This window comes from Pelobates fuscus, chromosome 4, assembly GCF_036172605.1.
Source record: "Pelobates fuscus isolate aPelFus1 chromosome 4, aPelFus1.pri, whole genome shotgun sequence".
NCBI lineage: Eukaryota > Metazoa > Chordata > Amphibia > Anura > Pelobatidae > Pelobates > Pelobates fuscus.
Genome location: NC_086320.1, coordinates 365171544 through 365195320, shown reverse-complemented (window position 1 = coordinate 365195320; position 23777 = coordinate 365171544). Strand labels below are relative to the sequence as shown.

Here is a 23777-nt window from a genome sequence, read left to right as displayed (position 1 = left end):
TGCAGAATAAGGGGTGAGATGTCATGTATTTAAATGTTACTTTAGTTTTCTTATGTCTTTGATCTGAGAAATTAAATTTTAAACAACACATTCACACAAAAGGCAGGAAACCCAAACGTCTGAAAAGTATTTAGAATGAAAAAAATTTACTTTCTAAAGTGGGTTTACAAACATATCTGAGAGAAATGTAGCAACTGAAGAAAATTAAGTTAGCTTTCGGTGAATGGAGAAACTGCAATCAGCTAAATAATGCAAGATTAATACATTCATTGAGGGAAAATGGCTGTGTAATTATATTAGACAGCATAAATGACAGCAATAGAGATAGGGCAGGATTGAGGTTAATGAATACTTTGTAGCTATATTCTCTACCAAGTACATTAATCATCATTCAGTTTATTAACCACTTTACCACCAGTATGGCCATAGATGAGTGACTGAAAAAAAAGAGCGATTTGAGACACCAGCAGAACAATAGGATTTGGACAAATGGTGTCAAGTACAGACAGAGGAAAGGTAATATTGCAGGTGGACAACATCACCTTTTTTCATATCTATGTACTAAAATCCATGATTTGCCTCATATGGGCGCATATGGCACTGATGGTAAAAATGTAATGCATTTTATGATCATTTAAAGGCACAGTCAACCCTAATTCCTTTTCTTGCTGAACAAAACCATTAGTTTGCTTAAAGTCCATGGTTTTATGTTTTAATTTCACTGACATGGAATTCTAATCTGTCTAATAGGTGACCAGACACTTCAGCATTGTAACATAAACGTAACGTAAAGGGACACTGTAGGGACTTTAAATGCTTTTTCTCATCGTAGTGTTTGGAGTCCCCTGGTGCTGCCCTTCCATTTGGTGTTAAACAATTTTTGAATTTTTTAATGATATACAAGAGTCCCCAGCTGCTCATCCCCTGTAATGCTTGGGCTAATGAGGACACATTAGCTTAAGCAGTAATGGTTGGCAGAGTGTCAGCTGACTGCTTTCATCCTAGTACAGTACCCATTCAGGTATGAATCGTTACAGGTAGTAGGAAGTTTGCATTCTCTGCTTTGGCCATATATCCTGTGGGTGTGGGGCTATGGAAAGCCAGCAACCCTAATTAAGTTTTAAAGTGTTAAACAATGGTTAAACATTGAATGAAAGGCACTATAATCAATTCAATCAGATTAATTGTTTTTAGTACCTTTAGTGTTCCTTTAACCCCTTAAGGACCAAACTTCTGGAATAAAAGGGAATCATGACATGTCACACATGTCATGTGTCCTTAAGGGGTTAAAGGGTTAAACCATTGTTTTCACAAAACACTGTTTTTGGATAGAGTAAACCCTTTTAAAAATGTGTGTGTGATGCCAGTACGCACAGCAGCATGCTGGCGGCAGACAGACAATGGGGCCAAAATGCACCTTCCCCTGTCTCCTTATTAGTCCATTCCTCAGGCCTGCTATGAGAGATGTTGGGAGTCCCTTATACAGTTCAAGACCTAGGCCCTTTGGCCCGCTCCCCATTCCCCCACCATCTCACAGACACTTAGTGCTGCAATCAGTGCCGCCCCGTCCTGCTTGTCCCCCCGATGCCATGGAACTTGGATGTGTAAGCAACACCAAGGGAGACACAAAAATCTTTGTTTTGTTAAAATGTACTTGAATAAAAGAAGGGGGGAAGATACCTTTAAAACTAGGTTCAGGAACCCCAAAGCATTAGGACCACAGGATTGTAGTGTTTAAGTAATGTCCTCCCATAAATAATGCAAATGTATATATTTTATAATGCATGTATTCTAGAACATTATCTTGTACAGGATATTTTTCACAGGAAAGGATGGAGAGCAGGGATACTGGACAAATAATTCTGAGAGTTGTAGTCCAAACAACCACAGAGTACATTCTGCGTTAAACTGACAATTAAAAAAAAGCCTATGTGGCTGGGGAAGACTAGCGGGATGTGTCTTTTAATATTACGAGCAAGTAGTTTATTGCACTGTGAAACTACCTGCCCTATAAAATTAGACTTCAGAGAGAGGTGTCAAGGTGAAAACGGATATATTAGATCATACGCATACCATTAATCTCTAGATAGCATTTGATTTCACTGGCCTTGGAAGAATCCCAGATGAAAACCTAGCATGCCTTCCTTAGCAGATTTCAATTAGCCTTTATTTCTACTCAATTATGTATTAACCTGATATCTTGCGTTGGCTATCATGATTTTGTCCAATGTGAATGAAAACACAAAGCAGAAATAAGGGCATTTGCTGTAACTTACGGATGTTTGGCAGAAGAGAATAAAGACAGCCCAATATAGTTACAGAAAATGCAGAAGTAACAAAATCCTTGCAAAGGAAAAATTAAGGCTATGTCAGCTCCCATGGGGAGCAAATTCAATCAGAAAGGCTTTTAGATTGTGACAAATCTCTAGGTTGTTAATATTAGCAACATTTTGAATTTTATCGCCATTTTCCCCTTTACCTTATTCTTTTCTTGTGTTCCGTCTGGGCTTATCCTAAATGACCCTACTTCGACTGTCTTCTTTGGGTTCACTTTTCTAATTTCATACAACAGCTCATCTACCAATGCCCTGCAGGCTAAAGAAGGGAGAGACAGAAAAAAAATTGATGAGATGTATTTTACATGTTTTTTTTTTTTCTTTTCAAAGGATAATAAGTTAAATGTGGTGAGATTCAGCAGCATATGGCAATTTTATGACAATTATTAAATATGGGCATATCGGGGCAAACAGATGTGCAAGTCAGATTGCATAATATAAGTCTAAACATTGATGTACAATCCATACAAAAAATATTAATACATTTAAAAATAGGCAAAACTGTGACGTGGAATAAAAAATAGTAAGAATGTATTATTGAAGACATCATTAAAATCAATATAGCTCAAAAAATAAGGTATAATAAATGCAATTACAAATGGTAGAAAATAGCAAAGGGACCTGTGGGGTACTTTTTTTGTCAACGGCAGGTAATGTTTCTGTAATATCAAGTAAATACAGTAAGGCATGTTAAAAGCATAGACAATTAAATAATACAAATTATGTTGCCTATTTGTTTTTAAAGTCAGCACTTTCTACTTTGCCTGCTTAGAAGAAAATTTGTTAGAATTTCTTCTTCTTTTATAAAATAAAAGATTTCATGTATTATAGTTTAGTTCCTGTGTATTATTTTGTGATCATCTTGATTACTGTGGACTGTCATCTTTACAGAGGCACTATAACCACAACAACCTGCTTTAGTGGTTATGGTGCCAACATAGCCGTGGCTCCATGCCCTGGTTCTGTATGAAACCATTTTCAAGCAGTTTGATATACACTGAAGGCTCCCTAGGTGCCCTTTGCCCTGCCCCTCAAATGCATATTGCTATTGAAGAAGCTTGCACACTTGCACATAAACAATATCAATGTTGTCCTTAGTTGGATGGCATTTATATACTGATCATGTTAACTGACAAGCTCAGTCTACCAATGCCATTGCACACTGTACAAAATGTGTACTGTTAATGCAGAAGTATAACATCCATCCATTGTAACAATGTGCCAGCAAGTGGCTAGGATATGACTGCCTGAGGTACCCACAGTCAGGGCTGGATTAAAAGCCCATTGGGCCTGGTGCTGACAATTATGATGGGCCTAATTACAGAATCTTTTCAACAGAAAACACTAAAACGGTTATATATCCCAAGCGTCATGTATCTGGTGGAGGTGGTGCTGGAGGGAAACTTACAGGATATAGCTATCAGAAAACACATACCCAATGCTAACCTCTCTATTTTATCTTTCAAGTAAATCCATACCCCTAACAGCAGACCCGGTGAAGCAGGATTTTGGTGGGCGGGGTAAAAGGGTTGGCCACTGATGTGAATCATGTAACCAGAACCGCCCAAATGAACAAACATGTCCAAAAAGGGGAGTACCTGTACGAAGAATTAGATGGTCAGCCTGGCATGAATGCACATCAGGCTGCCTGCCAATCATGCAGGATGACCAACCAAGGACATACTGTGCAGACAGCACCCTGAGCGTTGCATAAATGCGTCTAATGATGTGCTAGCTCTACACTTTCTAAGTACTGTCCCCTAGCACCCCCAATGCAGAAAAAAAGCTCCTGGTATACAGTCTGGGCAGAGAAAAAGTATACGTAGTTAGTGTAGAAGAAAGGGAACATGCCACAGTGTTAGAGAGAGTGAAGCAGCAAGAGCATTTGTTTAGTGCGCAAAGTCAGCTTTACCTTAACTAATCTCAGAGTCAGCCAATCCACGCCAGTTTTTGTTACCCTACATGTCTCTTAAGTTTCCATACTTAAGCAAGAGCATGTGAAGAGTAGTAATTGATTTTTTTTTTGTTCATAACCAAGGATGGATTCTGTCTACGAAATCATTCACTTACATCAACCATTAACTGCAAAAGTCAGTTGTAACGTCTTGATGAATGTTCATTGAATCCTGTGTAAATTCAATTAGAATGAATGAACATACACAATGTATCAACTGCCTTTTGAATCAAGCTAAAAAAAAGGAACCTCCACACACCCCCACAGGTGCTTATTGCAGGTCTACTCAGTCCACATACATCATTCAGAAATAAAACATGTTATTAAACATGGAATTCCTCACATTAGCAAGACTTTCTTGAAAATTCACAATTTGTGTTAGTTTTCAAAGCCATCCAATGAGAGCCAAGATTTTCAATCTTGATTTTCAATCAGTCTGCAGAGGCATTAAAACAAAACAAAACAAAACAAAAAAAAAACTCCTGTTACCGGAGCCAAGCACTTTGAAATTTTACAGCCATTGGGCTGAGGGTTTGGACTATTTTTTATTATTATTTTAGTGCTAATTTTTTTTGTGTGTGAGGAGATTATTTTATAATACTTTAGCTGTGGTCTTAATGGACTTTCTGGTCTGCTTTGCAATGCACAACAGGAAGACTTCAACTAAAATATTAGGGGGTATGTAAAATATTTTTTTTATTTACAGTAAGGATAGTTTTCAGAGGCATGGAGGTAAATTGGGTTAGCATACTTTTTACAGGAGAAGACGGAAGGGTGAGCATCTTATTTACCAGATCAGTCGTCACAGGCTTGTGGACTCTGTTGTTCTATCACAACTGGGACCAATGGGTAATCTAGCTGATTTAAGGACTCCTTAGCCCATGCCAACCATTTATTACACTCCTCCACCTCAAAGATGATATTTTGGAGTAAGAGGCCTTCTGCTAGTTGGACGGTCAATTTTGAAATTAGAGGCCCATCTCACTTGGGTTTATCTACACATTTTTTACACGTGGACGAACGCTGGTTCTGTGCGAGTGTATAGCAGTGATAGCAGTTCAACTTAGTGTTTGTAATTGCATTGCCTTTTATCAACCATATTCTTCAGAAAAAGGCAATGTAGGCTTTGCTGTGCATTCTGACAGCTTTTGTCTTGTAGCTTGCAATTTGTACAGGAGTTAATTTCCATAGTAAAAGCAATGGTTGGCAAGCAAACAACACCATGTTTGGCCACCAACAGCTATAAGTCCCTGGAGTACCACTTGCAAAAAACAAAAAATGTCCTTAACCATTCTCCATATCTCTGTGACTCTTTCTGGAATTTGGTTATCTGACTTTTGGCAAACACTCACTTCCCAGGGGATCCATTGATCTTCTATTTGACTGCTGATGTGCAGGAAAAGAATATTGCCTGCGTCCTGTTTCAAAATCCCAAACAGAAAATCATTGTTCTCATCCATGCACATGGTCTGTTCATTTGTACTGAATATTCTAATGGATTTTAGTAAAACTTCCACTGTCATCTGTTATAATCAGCTAGGATAGGATAGAATGAAGAACTATCTAAAATGATATGTAATTGGTCAAATAGGGAGACTTCTATTATGGAGATGTGGTCTCAGGGACAAGGTCAGTGATGAAAGACTGATCAGTGTGAGTTTGATTGCTGTGAATATCTGTGATACATTCACACACACCACTGTTTCCAAGCTGATAGATAAGAGGTACCTTGGAAGTATGGAGCTGTGAAGAATACAGTGAATGTTCTGAGTGATCGAAGCAGAGCTCAATCTTACACTGCATTTCATATGACTGTAGTTTTTTCCTGCCAAGACGGACACTTTCAGCATCATAACCACTTGAACTGATCGAAGTGGTTATGGTGACTGGCAAGGCCGGTCCATCCATAGGCCCTGGTGGGGCCATGGCTCCAGTCGGCACTTTGACAGGAGTGGCATTTTGCCGCTCCTGTCAAAGCATATTCCTATAATGTTCATCATCCCCTCCCCCCCATTAGTCGCTGCTAAAAGGGGGCAGGTGCCCCCTAAATTATTTCTTACCTCCCCTCCCCGTGTGTCCCCATGCCCAATGAGCAATTTGCGTGCACTTCCCATACATCGAGGGGGCGCTCTCAGCAGCTTTACTGGCTGTTTGGGGCGCCCCCACATTGCCAACTGGGATGTAGTATGTGGCACGCTTCTGGGCGGAAGCAGTAATTACACTGCTCATCTACCACCCGCCCACCAGGATGTGGAAAGACGTCATGAGTCCAAAAGAGCATCGTTCCGCGAGGACGCAACTTCCATTAGTTGCCACCCCCTACCCTGCGCCTAGAAAAGGTATTGATTCTAATGGGTTGCTTTGAGTTCTTCCAACCCCCACCTGTGAATGTAAGGGAGGGCTGCTTGTTGTGTTTGTATGTATTAGGATATGTGAGTGAGTGTGTGTGTGTATGTATGTATGTTATGTATTGGGCAGTGTGTGTATGTGTATTAGGCAGTATGTGTGTGTTTTAAACAGTGTATGTGTGTAAGTACTAGTCAGTGTGTGTGTATTAGGCAATGTGTGTGTGTGTATACGTATTAGGCTGGATGTGTGTCTGTGACTGAGACAGTGTGTATGTATGCATTAGGCAGTTTGTGTGTGGATTAAGCAGTTTGTGTATAAAGTAGTCTGTATGTGTAATGGATGTTTTGCCCTTTGTGTGTGTATTAGACAGTGTGTGTTTTATGTATTGGGCAGTGCTCATGTGTGTTTGTATAAGGCAGTTTGTATATATGAGGCAGTGTATGAATGTATGTACTACACAGTTTATGGTAATGTGTGTGTATATATTATTTTCTGAAATTTGGGGCCGTTGCATTTCAGACAGCAGTAGGCCTGATATCGTGGTCACACAGGCACTGCTTGCTCTGCCTCCTGCTGGTCACGCCATGTAGTGTAGCCAAGTGGACTGCGCTGCAGTAGAGGATCGTTATCCTCTACCCGTTTTGACAGAAAGTGCTCAGTATGAGAACTAAACAGCTTCCTGACTGTCTGGGTAGAGACAGCAGAAGCTCCTCTTTTGTGATCCGCTTGTACACACTACAATAAGGGAGGTAAGTAGGGGCCCAATGGGAAAAGAGAAAAGGGCACATAAAAGGGCATAGCTTAACGAATGTGAGCATAGTTTTGGTGAGGGGGGCAGCATTTCATCGGTCGACCCAGGCAGCACAATGTTTTGGGCCGGCCCTGGTGACTGGAGTCTGTGAGCAATAAAAAGGGTAGTGGGCAGTGATAGGTTGACAGTGTCACCTGAGCAATCTCAGCCATTCACTGTCCCAGTTCTTGGAATAACTGGCATGTTGCTCCACCTCTGCCATTTTATTATTGGTGCCGGGCTACAGGCCCTGAGTAACCCATTTAGCATTTATTTTGTGGGCCTGACACCCATAACCACTTCAATAAGCTGAAGAGATGATGGTGCCTACAATGTTTCTTTAACATTGATAGGTGTAATAGGAACTTAGGCAAGTAGCACTCTGGAAGAGGGATACTTCTAAACCGAGCCAATAGAAACCAAATCACTTCTTAAAATAAGCAGTTTTAATATATCCTTTAGAGTTCTTTAGTATGTGGCTAAAACTGCTTTAGCGTCTATAAACATGCTTTAGTATCTACCGTATATACTCGAGTATAAGTTGAGTTTTTCGGCACATTTTTTGTGCTGAGAAACCCCAACTCGACTTATACTCGAGTCCCTGTCTGTATTATGGCAACTTACATTGCCATAATACAGACAAGGGGCTGTGTAGGAGGGGGACTGGCAGAGAACGTTTACTTACCTCTCCTGCAGCTCATGTCAGCTCCCTCCTCCTCCGCGCCGGTCCGGTCAGCTCCCCTGTCAGCTCCCAGTGTAAGTCTCGCGAGAGCCGCGGGGTCATAGCGTGGCCGCTAGACTTACACTGGGACTTGCAGAGGGAGCTGACCGGACCGGCGCGGAGGAGGAGGGAGCTGACAGGAGAGGTAAGTAAACGCTCTCTGCCAGTCCACCTTCACTGAACAGCCAATGCCACTGGACCACCAGAGAGTGAGAGTATCAAGCAGGGAGGAGGGACGAAAAAATAAATAAAAATTTTAATGCTAAAATAATAATAATAAAAAATAATAATAATAAAAAATAATATTAATATAACAAAAAAAATTAATATTAAAATTATAATAATAAATAATAATAAAAATGCCCACCCCCCACCAAGGCTCTGCATCACATACACACATTGCACTCATACACACACACTGCATACACACACTCTGCACTCATACACTCTGCACTCATACACGCACTGCATTCATACACACACTGCACTCATACACACACACACTGCACTCATACACACACACACTGCATTCATACACACACACACACACAGCATTCATACACACACTGCATCACACACACACACTGCATTCATTATATACACACACTGTAAATAAATATTCAATTAATATAATTTTTTTAGGATCTAATTTTATTTAGAAATTTACCAGTAGCTGCTGCATTTCCCACGCTATTCTTATACTCGAGTCAATAAGTTTTCCCAGTTTTTTGGGGTAAAATTAGGGGCTCGGCTTATACTCGAGTATATACAGTATCTAAAACTGAAAGTGGCTCACTTTAAATATTTGTACTACTTTCAGGCAGTTTGTGTGATGTTTATTTTTTTTATTTTTCCTTAGACATCCATAAAAGGCTAGGTGGCCTGATTTACTTGCCAGACTATTTGAAGGAAATGGTAGAGTCTAAGACAGATAATTGCTCTGAGATTAGAGCGTTCCCTTTTTTATTGAGATTCTAATCTATCAATTTTCTGAACTTGTTGCATACATTACATTTAATTTATGCAAGCGTATATAGAGTGATAAGAGCAACCAAGCTCTCTCTCTCTACCTACATACACACACACACACACACACATATATATATATATACACATATATATATATATATATATATATATATATATATATACACACATTTGTATACAAAATCATTGTTTGAGTATATATATATATACACACACACATACACACACATTAATATGCAACCATTTATTTAAGAATTCAAAAATACATATATATATATAAAAAGACAACATAATTGTGTATGTATTCATTAAGAAGAAACCAAACAAATCTGGAAAATATAAAGAAAAAAAAATATGTATTGCATGCACCATCAGAGTACAAAAAGTCCTACACAATTTTCAATATTTTGGAAAAATATCCAATAAAAAAAAATTTTAGCATACCTTTAACTAGATATGATGTAGATAAGGGGACACAAACACTTATTTACTTAACAGGGTAAGAAAAATACAAACGTGCTAAATCTACATGAAAATTGATATGACGGGCATAAAGATGAGTTTGAGGATTTGTCTAGCTCAGCTGAAATTTATCAAATTAGTTTGACCAATTCATCACACTGAGACGTGTAGTAAATGACCTCTCCGAGCTAACAGTTACAGCTAAGATGGGTTTTGTACTCTTTAGGGTTTACTCACTTAACTCTTTATTCCAGTAAATTAAAAACGGAATTGTCAAATTCAGGCAGAAATAGACAAGCTAGATGAGTGGTCAAATTTTACAGTTCAGGTTTTTATTTACTACAATTCAGAGTTTAGTAAAAAAAAAACAAAAAAAACTAATTTGTATAAAACTATCATGGTTAAAATATTCTCTGCAGCCTTGTATTTGTTACAAAATAATCCTGTCCTGATTGTGCCTAGAAATTCCCCGCCGTGATTAATTAATTCCCTTAGTTTTCCTGGTCATCCATAGCAAAATTACATCTGTCAAATTATATGGGAAATGAAGTATGCTTGGACGCAATAGCTCAAATTTTCACTGCAATACGGCCATTAAAAAACACTTCTTACTGACTTCTAGAAGAAACATGATCGCATGCATTAATAAAATCAAGAAATTTCTATTAAAATATCTCCATCTCATAAAAAACTAACTTTAAGCACACAAGGTGCAAAAATGATAAAATGAATGTGACATCAGACAATTTATAGCTTAGTTAACACTGTAGAATTTGGATTTCCATATACTGTTCTTTTCAATCAAAACCATTTATCTGTTATTATCCATTTTTACTCATCAATTTGTTTTGGATCAACATTACAAACAAATGTAAGAAAGGCTGAACTTGATAGGCACAAGTCTTTTTCAGCATATATAACTATGTAACTTTGTCATCTGTTCAATTTCTAGTATGACCAGGCTTGTTTTATCTGTTTTTACCTTTTCCATTTTCTAATTTTTTGATCTACCTTTTAGAACTTTTAGGGGTAATTTGTAATAAGGGTAATAGCCTATTTTGTCGTATGTCCCTTTAATAAATTGGGGATTTTTTATTTTATTTTTAACATCCTCAGTTAAGTTCGATCACAACATTTATTTCCCATATAAAACCTTTGTTCATATTGTATTGCATGAACTATGTAAGTTAGGTTCAGTTGTATTTGACCATGGACTTATTTTTCCTAAAAAATAATTCTGTGCAGTTTTACAGTAGTGTGGCATTCGAATATTCCAATATTAGGACAAACTCCCTGTGGATTCTTCCAATTTCTGATGAAAAGCAAGATCAAGTTCACAGCATCCCAGCCTATCAGATGACATATCACTGGAAAACCCAGGATGTCCTCTTTACAATACAGCAGGGATTGATAAAGTAGCTCAGAGATGCATGGTAACAAAATGTCCAGTACAGAGGACTCAAGTTAATGGGCTGGGTCTCGGGACGATATCTTTTAAGTGTGAAACAGTGCACATGATTCGTATAAATACCTGCAAAAAACTGTTCCAGTTGAAAAGTGAAACATTTTGCAACTGGGGCACACCATCAGACTCTAATAGATTATTTTTTGACCTTGCTCTGCAAATGCCACGGGGGGAAGAGGAGAGTCTATCTATGCATCTATTGCACCAACATCGTCATGAAGACTTCCAAATGCTCCATTTGTGTCTCGGAATGATGAGAAAAAGCAGAATCGTACCAGGCGGCTGGAAAATCCAGGCACGTGATTGTGTTCAGTGTAGAGTGTAGAACTGATACGGCACTTCATAACTTACCAGAGCACATATGCAAAGGAAAAGCATATTTTGTATGTACAGATTTCTTACCACAAGTAACAAAATACTGAGAAAGGAGGGAAATTAATCCTACATTGCATGGATTTTAACAGTTGTAATTACTCATGAATTTAGATGACTGTTAGACACTATAGTCACCCAGGCCACATCCTCGCAATGTAGTCAAGCTGGGTGCTATGGTCCTGCCTTTTTAATGCTGCAGTGTAAAAACATTACAGTTGTTTGTTTTAGAAACTGCAATGTTGGGCAGTTTGTAGAGTTAAATCCACCTTTGCTTGCTATCAGACTGACGGCCACATGACGCCTAAGCCCACATAGGAAAGCATTGATTGATGCCTTCCTATGGAGAAGCTTGAACGCCAGCGCAGTGCTCGCCGTGCAAGTAATAAGCATTGGTATAGTCCATCATAGAGGAGGAGGCCATGTCACGGCACTGAAAAAAAGGTGAATACATTCTATTAAAAAAAATATTTTAATTGAAAATGGGGGGTCCGGGACCAATCTAGAGCTAGGGACAGGGACTCTATAGCGTTAGGAATACAGGTTTGTATAGTCTTCCTTCAATACAGCATATTAACACCACTGCATAAAACAGAAGCCACAATATTCTAGGATTACAATCGAACGTATGAGGGTGCTTGCTTTTTGTCTTTCTCTGTGTTATTTTACCTACCACTCTACAAAATGGTGCTTTTCTGCCCCCCTTTAAGCTCTACCTCTCTGTTTATGGTTTCTCTTCTTCCTCCTCCCGTTTTTTTGTGTTTTGTCTTGATTTTGTCTTGTGCCTTCTTAATTTCTTTCTTTGTAATCCCGATCTATATTTTTTTGGCCATGTGTAATTTTTATTGATGCTTTCAGAGAGACAATACAAAACAATATAAAACACAGACAGTATCCAGGGAATTGCATAGCATATCTGTGGTTTCCAAGGTATCGCATAAGTAAACTTACACATACAGTGGCACATAACCACACATCTATACATAGATCAGCACTTCAGAATCCTATCAACTACCTCAGCTACAAAGTCACAGTAGGGATTCTTTATGCCAATGGACCCACACTTTACAAAGTGAATGATGTCATTGGGATGACATTTCCTTGTATATGTAAATTGTGGCTAAAGTATCTATAACCATAAACAATAGGGTGGGGATTGTTTTCACATCCTGGTAAAACAGGTTTTCACTACTGTGAGTACATGTAAAGCCAAATGCTTCCTGTGATCTTGGGATCATATCCGGGATGTAATGTTCAATAGACAAGGAAAGGTGACCAATTACACCCTGTACATCTAACCAGCAGATATTTAACCGCAAGCATGCCCAAAAAATGTGGAGAATGGATCTCGTAGCCACACCACATCTCCAACAGGGATGTACCTGAAAATTTCCCTACATATTTTGTATCCCTTTATAGTTTGTACTATTCTTTCTATGCATTTTGCCTCCATTTGACGCTCTAGCATCTCCCCTGCCTCCTGTTCCTGTCAGCCTTTCATTAACATGTAAAGCCCAGCAGCAGGTAACAATGTATGCACAGCAGAAAGTAGATATTGCAGATATATGTTGTTTCCTACATATAAACCTAGCTCTCCTCAAGCAATGGGTGCAGCTCAAGCAGACAGTGGACAGCAAGTAGGGTGCTACATATGGTCCTACAGTACCAGTCAGACTCACTGGCAGCCTGGGGCACAATATGTAAATGTTTATTGTATAATAAGCTAGTTACAAAACACAAATATTTTATACATTACAATAAAATATGCATTATATGGACCTTTTATAATATAGTCTTATTAAAGTGGCACTGGCGTGGCCAAATACATTTTTTTTTTGTTAACACCACTCCCGACTCCACTACATCTAATTGTCCCTCTACGCACCCTCCAATGCCCCTAGGCCGCCACTATTAACTATTTTTTAATCTTAATTTCGTGCCCGGACCTAGGTCCTGGGCGCCGCCATCTTTGTGAGGGCAGATGAAGTTCCTGTGGGACACGTAATCTGCCCACACTAGATAGCGCTGTTGAATTCCTGTGCATGCCCAGTTAAACACTTGGTCATTCGCTATTGTCCAAATTTCGGACGGGAATTTCATCTATTCATTCGTCAGAAAGACGAAGAAATTAATAGAAAATTCAGCTGAACAAACGAACACAGACTATCGACAGACAATGGGGGGGAACCTATTTTCCTCCTGGCTCATACCCATGAGTGGCGGATGGGGGCCGTAATTGAAAATGGGGAGGGGGCGATCTGATTGGTTACCTGTAAGGCTCACTATTTACCTATCTGAACACTATTATTGGTTGGCTTAAACCAAGTCAAATTGCAGGCAGTGGGAAGGCTTTATAAGCCTTTCTCCACCCTGGGGAGCTCAGTCTGCGCGGTGCCCTCGCTGGGTGAAGATGGATAATTTTTTTAACGTCTGGATTTTTTTTTCTCGCCGTATTGTTTTTGCGCTCGCGTATTTTTATTTTATTGTATAAATTTGACGCTTATTATGGATTTTTATTTGGCCTTTTTTGGGGCTGAAAAAATATGGTTTTAGAAAAAAGAAGACATCAAATGGTAAGCATTTTTTTTTATATATTTACAGGTATTTAGTTTTATTGTTTCATCCTCACTATTTTTAGGATGAGGGCGGTAGGTAGGGCTTTATTTAATCATTTTTTTTGGGTGGAGAGGTGTTCAGGGGCTTGGGGACCACTAGTCACCTGGGGGGGTATTTTTACATTTAGCCCCCACTCGTCGCCCATGGTTGGAGGCCGGGGGACGACGACAATAGGTCCCGCCCATTCTCTTTTAGGGCCCCAATCCGCAGCTCATGTGTGAGGGCCAAGGTGGGGGACAATAGGTCCTCCACCATTGTCTTTTAGGGCCCCCACCCGCCGCTCATGGGTGGGGACCGGGGGGAGAGGACAATACGTTCCCCCCATTTTTATTTAGGGCCTTCGCCCGCTGCTCTTTGGTGGGGGCTGGAGGAACGACTATAGATTCCTCCAATGTCTTTTAGGGCCCCCATCTGCCGTTTATGGGTGGGGGCTGGAGGGGGGGGGAGGACAATAGGTCCCCCACCCCCATTGTCTTTTAGGGCCCCAAACCGCTGCTCATGTGTGGGGGGCCAATGGGAACCCTATGTCCCCCGTTTAGTTGAATAGCCCCCACTCGCAGATGAATAGCCCCACACTATGTCCACCGCTAGTTAATAGATGCCCCACCATGTGGCCATTTATTGGGGGGGTGCCTTATTTATTTTTTATTTTTTACAACAGTGAGCAACCACAGTCTGCTCTCTGTTTAGTAGACATGCCCCTACTCACGATATAGCAAGTAGGGGCAGATTAATTACGAATAAGAAGTAATTTTTACTTAGTATTAATAAAGCAGATAGCTCCCTAATACCGTGAGAATTAGGAAGCAATCTACAAGATTCAGCCGCAGCTCGGATCGGAATTTCATTAATTCGAATTAAATTTCGAACCAACCTAAAAGTACAGAATGTCGTCCTAACATGAATGAACGTCATGAGTGGTGAAACGTACGTCAGGGGCTCTCACCTGGCGTTATCCAGCACACTGCATCATCAGTGTCACATTCTATCCCTGTCAAGATTTTCTAACAGGGTTAGACACACGGCAACACTGACTCATCTGCTCTATCTAGAAGCAAGTTCAGCTAAATTTTTCTCTAGCCTGTTTTGGCTTTCTGCTGGGAGGTTGGGACTTTATATCACTGCACTAGCGATCAGGAGAAATCAGGCTTTTTGCTAAGGGGTGCCCTCGAAGGCACGAGTTGCTAGGGTCACTAGTGACAGGCAGATAGTCTCCTTTACTATACACCATATTATCTGCAGTTTTCTCTCCCCCTTCCCCTTTTAATTATCAGTTTTGTATTTGAGCTTTTCAGGAGCTCAGTCATCCTTTCACGCTTTACCAGCGATTTAAATACTGCAAATTTACCGGTCTCTCCCAGAACCTTGGTTTAGCAGTCTGAGAATCTGCCAAAAGTTGTTTGGTCAATTTGGCTAATATACCGACTCGGCTACTTACTACCTAAACGTCTGTATATATGTGCATTATAAACGGCAAGCTTATTTCATTACAGACCGCTTGCACAGCTACTTTACCGCTATAATGTCTCTAAATAGTGTTTTGAAAACGGCAAGCTCATCTATTTAATGATCATACCGCTTGAACAGACGCTCTGCTTTATACACTCAGTAGCAGGTATTTAGTTAGCAGCTTACACCGCTGTATACACTTTGGTGGCTTTGTATCATTAACAGTATAACCCTTTCAACTTTGTAAGTCACAGTGGCTCACTGTTTTGTTCCACTGTCTCCTGGTGTTGCCACATTTTTTATATATATATATTTATATTTGTGTTTTGGTGGGTCACTATACCAACCGCTACTTTTATTTTTAGTTATAATTAAAAGCTAAGTTTTATTGTTGGGAATTAACTACCTACTTTTTCCCACTTCAGTTTCCCTCCAGATTGAGAGAAACCCACTCTTATCAGGATTATTTCTACCTATTTTTCCTGTCCTTTCTCTCTACGTTCTTTCTATTATTTTGTTTTTTTGGTGAATTTATTTCACTAGGGGTTAACCCCCAAGTAGGAGAAATCCACTTATATATCCCCCCCCCCCTTTTTTGAAATTCGGTAGTTTCGCTGGTGTTCGGGAATAGTGAAAGGAGGCATGGCAAGATCACGGAGGAAAGGGTGAGTATTGTGGGAAAATTTCTCTGACCCACTTGAGCTGGTCAAGCATAGGAAAAATACATAAGACAAAGTAGTCCCTACTTTGTCTTATGTTTTAAAGAAAACTAGATTAGATAGGAAGAAATGAACAGATCCTGAGAGAGGGAGAGAAGAGGAAGCGATTAGGGAAAGGTAAGTTTGGCATGACAGCTTTAAATAAAATACTAGCTTAAAATTAGTTAACTCTCTTTATTAGCTCAATGTGGGGTAAAGTTGTTACCATCTTGAGTGGGGTGAATATCCTAGCCAAGGTCTTGAGCTGACTACCCATTAAGTACTGATACGCAGGATTTTGTTAATAAATCTCATGGTTAATAGAATACACAAACCTTATATATTGATAAAAATGGATGCATAACTTTTTTAAATGTAATACTCACAAGATTAGCTGAACCATCAAAAGCCATGCAACATGCTTATAGATATGCTCATATGGTCTTGGAAGCTGGAACTTATGAGATCAGATAGTCAATGTAAAGAGACCCTCTAAGCACAAGAACTACTATAGCTTAATGTGATGGTTCTGATGCAAATACACTGTCCCTGCAGTTTGACAATTGTAAACACTGCCTTTTCTCTGAAAATGCAGTGTTAGCATTGATCTTTAACCCCTTAAGACCGCAGGGCGTTCTATGCTGTCCCTATTTGGGCGGCTCTAAACTAAAGTGGGGGTGGGGGACCCTATTGGCTGACACATGTAACTACAGGCAGGATCCGCCTGCAGATCGCGGTGGGGGGCATGCCTGGCCACCCAGGCACTCCCCCTGTGGCCAATTACCACGATCTGCAGGAGGTGATCACAGTGACAGCCAGTCACTGTGATCACTGATTCTGTGTGTCAGCCAGTGATGTGAAATCACTGGCTTACACTGTCTCTGCCCCTCTCCTGCTTAAAATAAAATATAAGTTACAAATAAAATAAATTACAGTTACAAATAAAATATACTTAGATCAAATATATATTATATATATATATGATCTAAGTATATATATATATATATATATATATATATATATATATATATATATATATATATATATAACCAGAGATTAATAGGAGCACTCAAAAGGACTTCTTTTCCGTGTTTTTAAAGTGGCAAAAAAAGTTTACATCAAAGTGTAACGCATCCAATCATATAAAGGGTGAGTGCCTAAACCATCTCTATTTATATATATATATATATATATATATATAAACAAATTCGAGGTCTGGCACTCTACCTTACTTGCTTCACTTGTTCAAAAAATGCCTTGGTGCTGCAGAGCGTTGTTATGTAGAAAATAAAGATTCAGAGCACTCCGAAGGTCTTAGTGAAAAAAAAAATATATATTTTATCTGTGTAGAAGGATCAACGTTTCGACCCGCAGGTCTTTATCAAGATAATACAACATACAAACAAGTGTTCTTAAATAACCATGATAATTAGCAGGAAATTGCTTACCTCAGTGTGATCGTGATGCCCCATCACCATGTGTAGACGGTGTGTATTGATTAAAATGTGGCGTCTAGCATGCGTAGCCCAGTGATGACGTGAAGCGGTGTGTGTCCAATGAGAATAGTGAAAGAGTATCATGTGTCTATGATGATGATAGTTATGGACGCATACGTAAAAGCGTGAGGCATAGAGGGTCGCGCCGTGATGATGTAAGTTGTATGCGTCCGAGGGAGAATGCGTAAAGAGAGTTATGTATCTATGACAACCACCTTTTACGTGCGCATGCGTGGAACGGTAAAATACAAAACAATTAAAAACAAAGTAAAGGAAGACATTCTAGCGGTTGTAAATAAATAACCGAGTAGATGCAGAACTTATATGATAAACACAAATTAGATCACAGATACATCAATAGTAAATTAACGTGGCATACATGTCACTACTGAAAGTTATGGAATAGCGTCCTGTAGCTATGGAAACCCATATGACAGAAGCCTGCATAAAGAGTTAAGTAAGTCTCAAAGAGATCTAAAGAGATGTGATGTGTGTGTGCAGAATATATACAAGGGATGTATGGTCCAAGATGGATCCTAGATATGTGTAAACGATATGATAAATCTAGTGAGTGTGACTTAGTGAGTGAGGTGAGGGGCATTGAAGGGACAAAAAAAAAAAGGGGGGGGGGGGAAAGGGAGAGAAAGGACCATGGGTGGAATATGGGGTGTGTGAAGACTTGATCAGTGCAAAGCATAAAAGTATAAACAAAATAGTGAAGAAAAACTCCCATTAAGTGACAGCAGAGAGAAAACACAATATGTACAGAGTGACTGGTGATGATAGGAGTATATACATATATATACAAGGTGTAGAGGTATCAATCCTCTAGGTGTAGATCATCTGTAAAAAATGCATTATATAGCATATAGGTATAGGCTATGGATCGATGTGTGGCTCTATATGTATATTGAGAATAAGAATGAGCGTATAGAAAATAAAAAAATAAAAATAAAAATTATTCTTTCTTATTTTTCCTATGGCTGGGTAGGAGAGACACAATTTAACGATTGTCCAAAAAAGAATGAAATGAAATGTATTCATTAAGGCCCCTGGGGTGAACTGTGTCCAGGGTCTTTATCCAGTATGTTTCGCGTTGGAGAAGACTTTTGGAGCGATCGCCCCCTCTAGACAGTGGGGGGATATGGTCGATGGCGATAAATTTCAACGTCGGGAGTCGATGGTTAGCTTCAAGAAAGTGTTTGGCCACCGGTTTCTCAGTTTTGCCGTCTCTGAATGCAGTCATGATGCCTGAGCGGTGTCCCCTCATTCTGTCTCGTAATGTAAGGTCCGTCTTCCCCACGTAGTAGAGGCCACAGGGGCATGAGATTAAGTAAACGACATGATCCGTCAGGCAAGTGATGTGATGTCTGATGAGGTATCGTTTACCTGAGTGAGGGTGGACGAATGATGGTCCTGCAAGCATATGTCCACATGTGACGCAATTGGTGCATTTAAAGCAGCCCATCCTCGTATGTCCTTTTTTTGTCTCATATTGGTTGGTGTAATCACTTTTAACCAAAATGTCCCTCAAATTGCGGTTGCGTCTGAAAGCAATCCGGGGAGGATGTGAGAATTTAGGATGTAGTGTAGGGTCTGCGGCCAATAGGTCCCATCTGTTTCGAATAGCCTTAGCGATCCGATCGCTAGCTGTATGGTATAAAAATGGTAGTGTAATAGTTGCAGGATCTTGTGGATCTATGCTAGTTTGTGGCAGAGATTGATGGAAAATCTCAGTGGCTCTCTGTAATGACCGTTTAAGTGTGTGGGGCGAATACCCCCTCTGTAAAAAAGATTGTCGCATGGTTTCCATCTGGTGTTTGATGTTCTCTGGGTCTGAATTGTTCCGTAGTACCCTGAGGAACTGGGAGATCGGAAGGGATCTCTTAAGTGCACTAGGATGGAAGCTAGTGGCGTGTAGCACTGTATTACGATCAGATGTTTTTTTGTATAAAGTATATCCAATGGAGTTCTGTGTTCGGTAGAGCTCAACATCAAGAAATTGAATCTTGTTGGTGTCACTGCAGTGACTTAGGCGTACAGGAGACTCTACGTTGTTAAGATCCTGAATCATGCTGTCAAAAGATGAGGAGGAGCCTGACCACAAAATGAGAATGTCGTCCACATATCTAAAATAAGATATGATGTTAGATTGATAGTTTGACAAAATGTGTTGTTGCTCATAGGCATACATATAGCTGTTGGCGTAATTGGGCGCTATGGCCGATCCCATGGCTGTTCCTGTTTGCTGGATATAAAAATGCTTCTCGAATCGAAAGTAATTATTGGTCAGAGTGAATTCTAGACATTCCAACAAATATTCGATAGGGGGCCCCTGGTATTGATCTGAATGGATCAGAATTTGTCTCATGGCCTCTAGTCCCTCTGGGTGGGGGATTATGGTGTAGAGATTTTTAACGTCTACAGTGGCCAAGATAATAGGTCCCTCCGGAAGAGAAATTAGGTCAAGGTGGGTAAGGAGATCCTGTGTGTTTTTGAGACACGTAGGTATATGTAAAGAGGGTGTTTTACAATGATGATCAATGAACTTCGCCAATGGTTCTAATATGCCACGTCTGGCGGAAACAATGGGTCGGCCAGGGGGATTGTTGGGGTCCTTGTGGACCTTAGGTAAGGTGTATAACACCGGAATGTTAGGATGTGGGTCTATCAGGAATTTGGCGGTCTGTTCATCGATCCATCCAGCTTCCATGCCCCTGGTGACCAATGTTTGTAGTTTGCTCATAATAGTATTGGTTGGATCAAACGTTATCCGTTGGTAGGTGGTTTGATCAGATAATTGTCTGAGAATCTCTGTACGATATGCTGTATAATTCTGTATGACAATGGAGCCACCCTTGTCGGCCGGTCTGATGGTAATGTTGGTATCGCCTGCAAGGTCTTTAAGGGCTTTGTATTCCATACGTGTGAGATTGGGCGAGGTAAGTTTAGGCTCTAAAAAAATATGGTGTATATCGTTTCTGACCAGGTTGGAGAATGTTTTGATAGACGGATGTAAAGTCTTGGGTTCCCATATACTTTTAAGTCGAAAATGGTGTTTGGATGGAGGATGATTGTCATGTTTGAATGTTTGTAGGTTGAGAGTTCGTTCCATCTTGTATAGATCAACATCCGTTTTAAATGTATCAATCTTGGGAGTGGGGACGAAGGTGAGTCCTTTTGAAAGTACCTTGATATGGTCTGAGTTCAGCACTTTAGACGAGAGATTGAAGATGGGGGTCAATTCTTTCTGCTGGAACGAGTGCCTGTATATCTTGCCCCTCTGTCCTCGTCTCGTGTTTTTGGGTCTCTTAGTTCTTTTCCCCTTCTTGTGTTGAATCCAGGTGGATCGTTGGTGTGTCGGTCCTGAGGAAAAAAAGGTCATTGATCATCATTGTAAAACACCCTCTTTACATATACCTACGTGTCTCAAAAACACACAGGATCTCCTTACCCACCTTGACCTAATTTCTCTTCCGGAGGGACCTATTATCTTGGCCACTGTAGACGTTAAAAATCTCTACACCATAATCCCCCACCCAGAGGGACTAGAGGCCATGAGACAAATTCTGATCCATTCAGATCAATACCAGGGGCCCCCTATCGAATATTTGTTGGAATGTCTAGAATTCACTCTGACCAATAATTACTTTCGATTCGAGAAGCATTTTTATATCCAGCAAACAGGAACAGCCATGGGATCGGCCATAGCGCCCAATTACGCCAACAGCTATATGTATGCCTATGAGCAACAACACATTTTGTCAAACTATCAATCTAACATCATATCTTATTTTAGATATGTGGACGACATTCTCATTTTGTGGTCAGGCTCCTCCTCATCTTTTGACAGCATGATTCAGGATCTTAACAACGTAGAGTCTCCTGTACGCCTAAGTCACTGCAGTGACACCAACAAGATTCAATTTCTTGATGTTGAGCTCTACCGAACACAGAACTCCATTGGATATACTTTATACAAAAAAACATCTGATCGTAATACAGTGCTACACGCCACTAGCTTCCATCCTAGTGCACTTAAGAGATCCCTTCCGATCTCCCAGTTCCTCAGGGTACTACGGAACAATTCAGACCCAGAGAACATCAAACACCAGATGGAAACCATGCGACAATCTTTTTTACAGAGGGGGTATTCGCCCCACACACTTAAACGGTCATTACAGAGAGCCACTGAGATTTTCCATCAATCTCTGCCACAAACTAGCATAGATCCACAAGATCCTGCAACTATTACACTACCATTTTTATACCATACAGCTAGCGATCGGATCGCTAAGGCTATTCGAAACAGATGGGACCTATTGGCCGCAGACCCTACACTACATCCTAAATTCTCACATCCTCCCCGGATTGCTTTCAGACGCAACCGCAATTTGAGGGACATTTTGGTTAAAAGTGATTACACCAACCAATATGAGACAAAAAAAGGACATACGAGGATGGGCTGCTTTAAATGCACCAATTGCGTCACATGTGGACATATGCTTGCAGGACCATCATTCGTCCACCCTCACTCAGGTAAACGATACCTCATCAGACATCACATCACTTGCCTGACGGATCATGTCGTTTACTTAATCTCATGCCCCTGTGGCCTCTACTACGTGGGGAAGACGGACCTTACATTACGAGACAGAATGAGGGGACACCGCTCAGGCATCATGACTGCATTCAGAGACGGCAAAACTGAGAAACCGGTGGCCAAACACTTTCTTGAAGCTAACCATCGACTCCCGACGTTGAAATTTATCGCCATCGACCATATCCCCCCACTGTCTAGAGGGGGCGATCGCTCCAAAAGTCTTCTCCAACGCGAAACATACTGGATAAAGACCCTGGACACAGTTCACCCCAGGGGCCTTAATGAATACATTTCATTTCATTCTTTTTTGGACAATCGTTAAATTGTGTCTCTCCTACCCAGCCATAGGAAAAATAAGAAAGAATAATTTTTATTTTTATTTTTTTATTTTCTATACGCTCATTCTTATTCTCAATATACATATAGAGCCACACATCGATCCATAGCCTATACCTATATGCTATATAATGCATTTTTTACAGATGATCTACACCTAGAGGATTGATACCTCTACACCTTGTATATATATGTATATACTCCTATCATCACCAGTCACTCTGTACATATTGTGTTTTCTCTCTGCTGTCACTTAATGGGAGTTTTTCTTCACTATTTTGTTTATACTTTTATGCTTTGCACTGATCAAGTCTTCACACACCCCATATTCCACCCATGGTCCTTTCTCTCCCTTTCCCCCCCCCCCCTTTTTTTTTTTGTCCCTTCAATGCCCCTCACCTCACTCACTAAGTCACACTCACTAGATTTATCATATCGTTTACACATATCTAGGATCCATCTTGGACCATACATCCCTTGTATATATTCTGCACACACACATCACATCTCTTTAGATCTCTTTGAGACTTACTTAACTCTTTATGCAGGCTTCTGTCATATGGGTTTCCATAGCTACAGGACGCTATTCCATAACTTTCAGTAGTGACATGTATGCCACGTTAATTTACTATTGATGTATCTGTGATCTAATTTGTGTTTATCATATAAGTTCTGCATCTACTCGGTTATTTATTTACAACCGCTAGAATGTCTTCCTTTACTTTGTTTTTAATTGTTTTGTATTTTACCGTTCCACGCATGCGCACGTAAAAGGTGGTTGTCATAGATACATAACTCTCTTTACGCATTCTCCCTCGGACGCATACAACTTACATCATCACGGCGCGACCCTCTATGCCTCACGCTTTTACGTATGCGTCCATAACTATCATCATCATAGACACATGATACTCTTTCACTATTCTCATTGGACACACACCGCTTCACGTCATCACTGGGCTACGCATGCTAGACGCCACATTTTAATCAATACACACCGTCTACACATGGTGATGGGGCATCACGATCACACTGAGGTAAGCAATTTCCTGCTAATTATCATGGTTATTTAAGAACACTTGTTTGTATGTTGTATTATCTTGATAAAGACCTGCGGGTCGAAACGTTGATCCTTCTACACAG

The 23777-nt window shown here is 40.1% G+C and overlaps 1 protein-coding gene across 2 annotated transcripts in view; it reads right to left on the bottom strand.

The window, feature by feature from the left end:
• Positions 1-23777, bottom strand: part of CNPY1 (canopy FGF signaling regulator 1) — a 114295-nt gene that overhangs the window by 34863 nt on the left and 55655 nt on the right. For both annotated transcript variants that reach the window (XM_063452679.1, XM_063452678.1), the window contains exon 3: positions 2480-2595. In XM_063452679.1, the coding sequence (XP_063308749.1) occupies positions 2480-2595 (116 nt within the window). The remainder of the gene's footprint in view (positions 1-2479; positions 2596-23777) is intronic.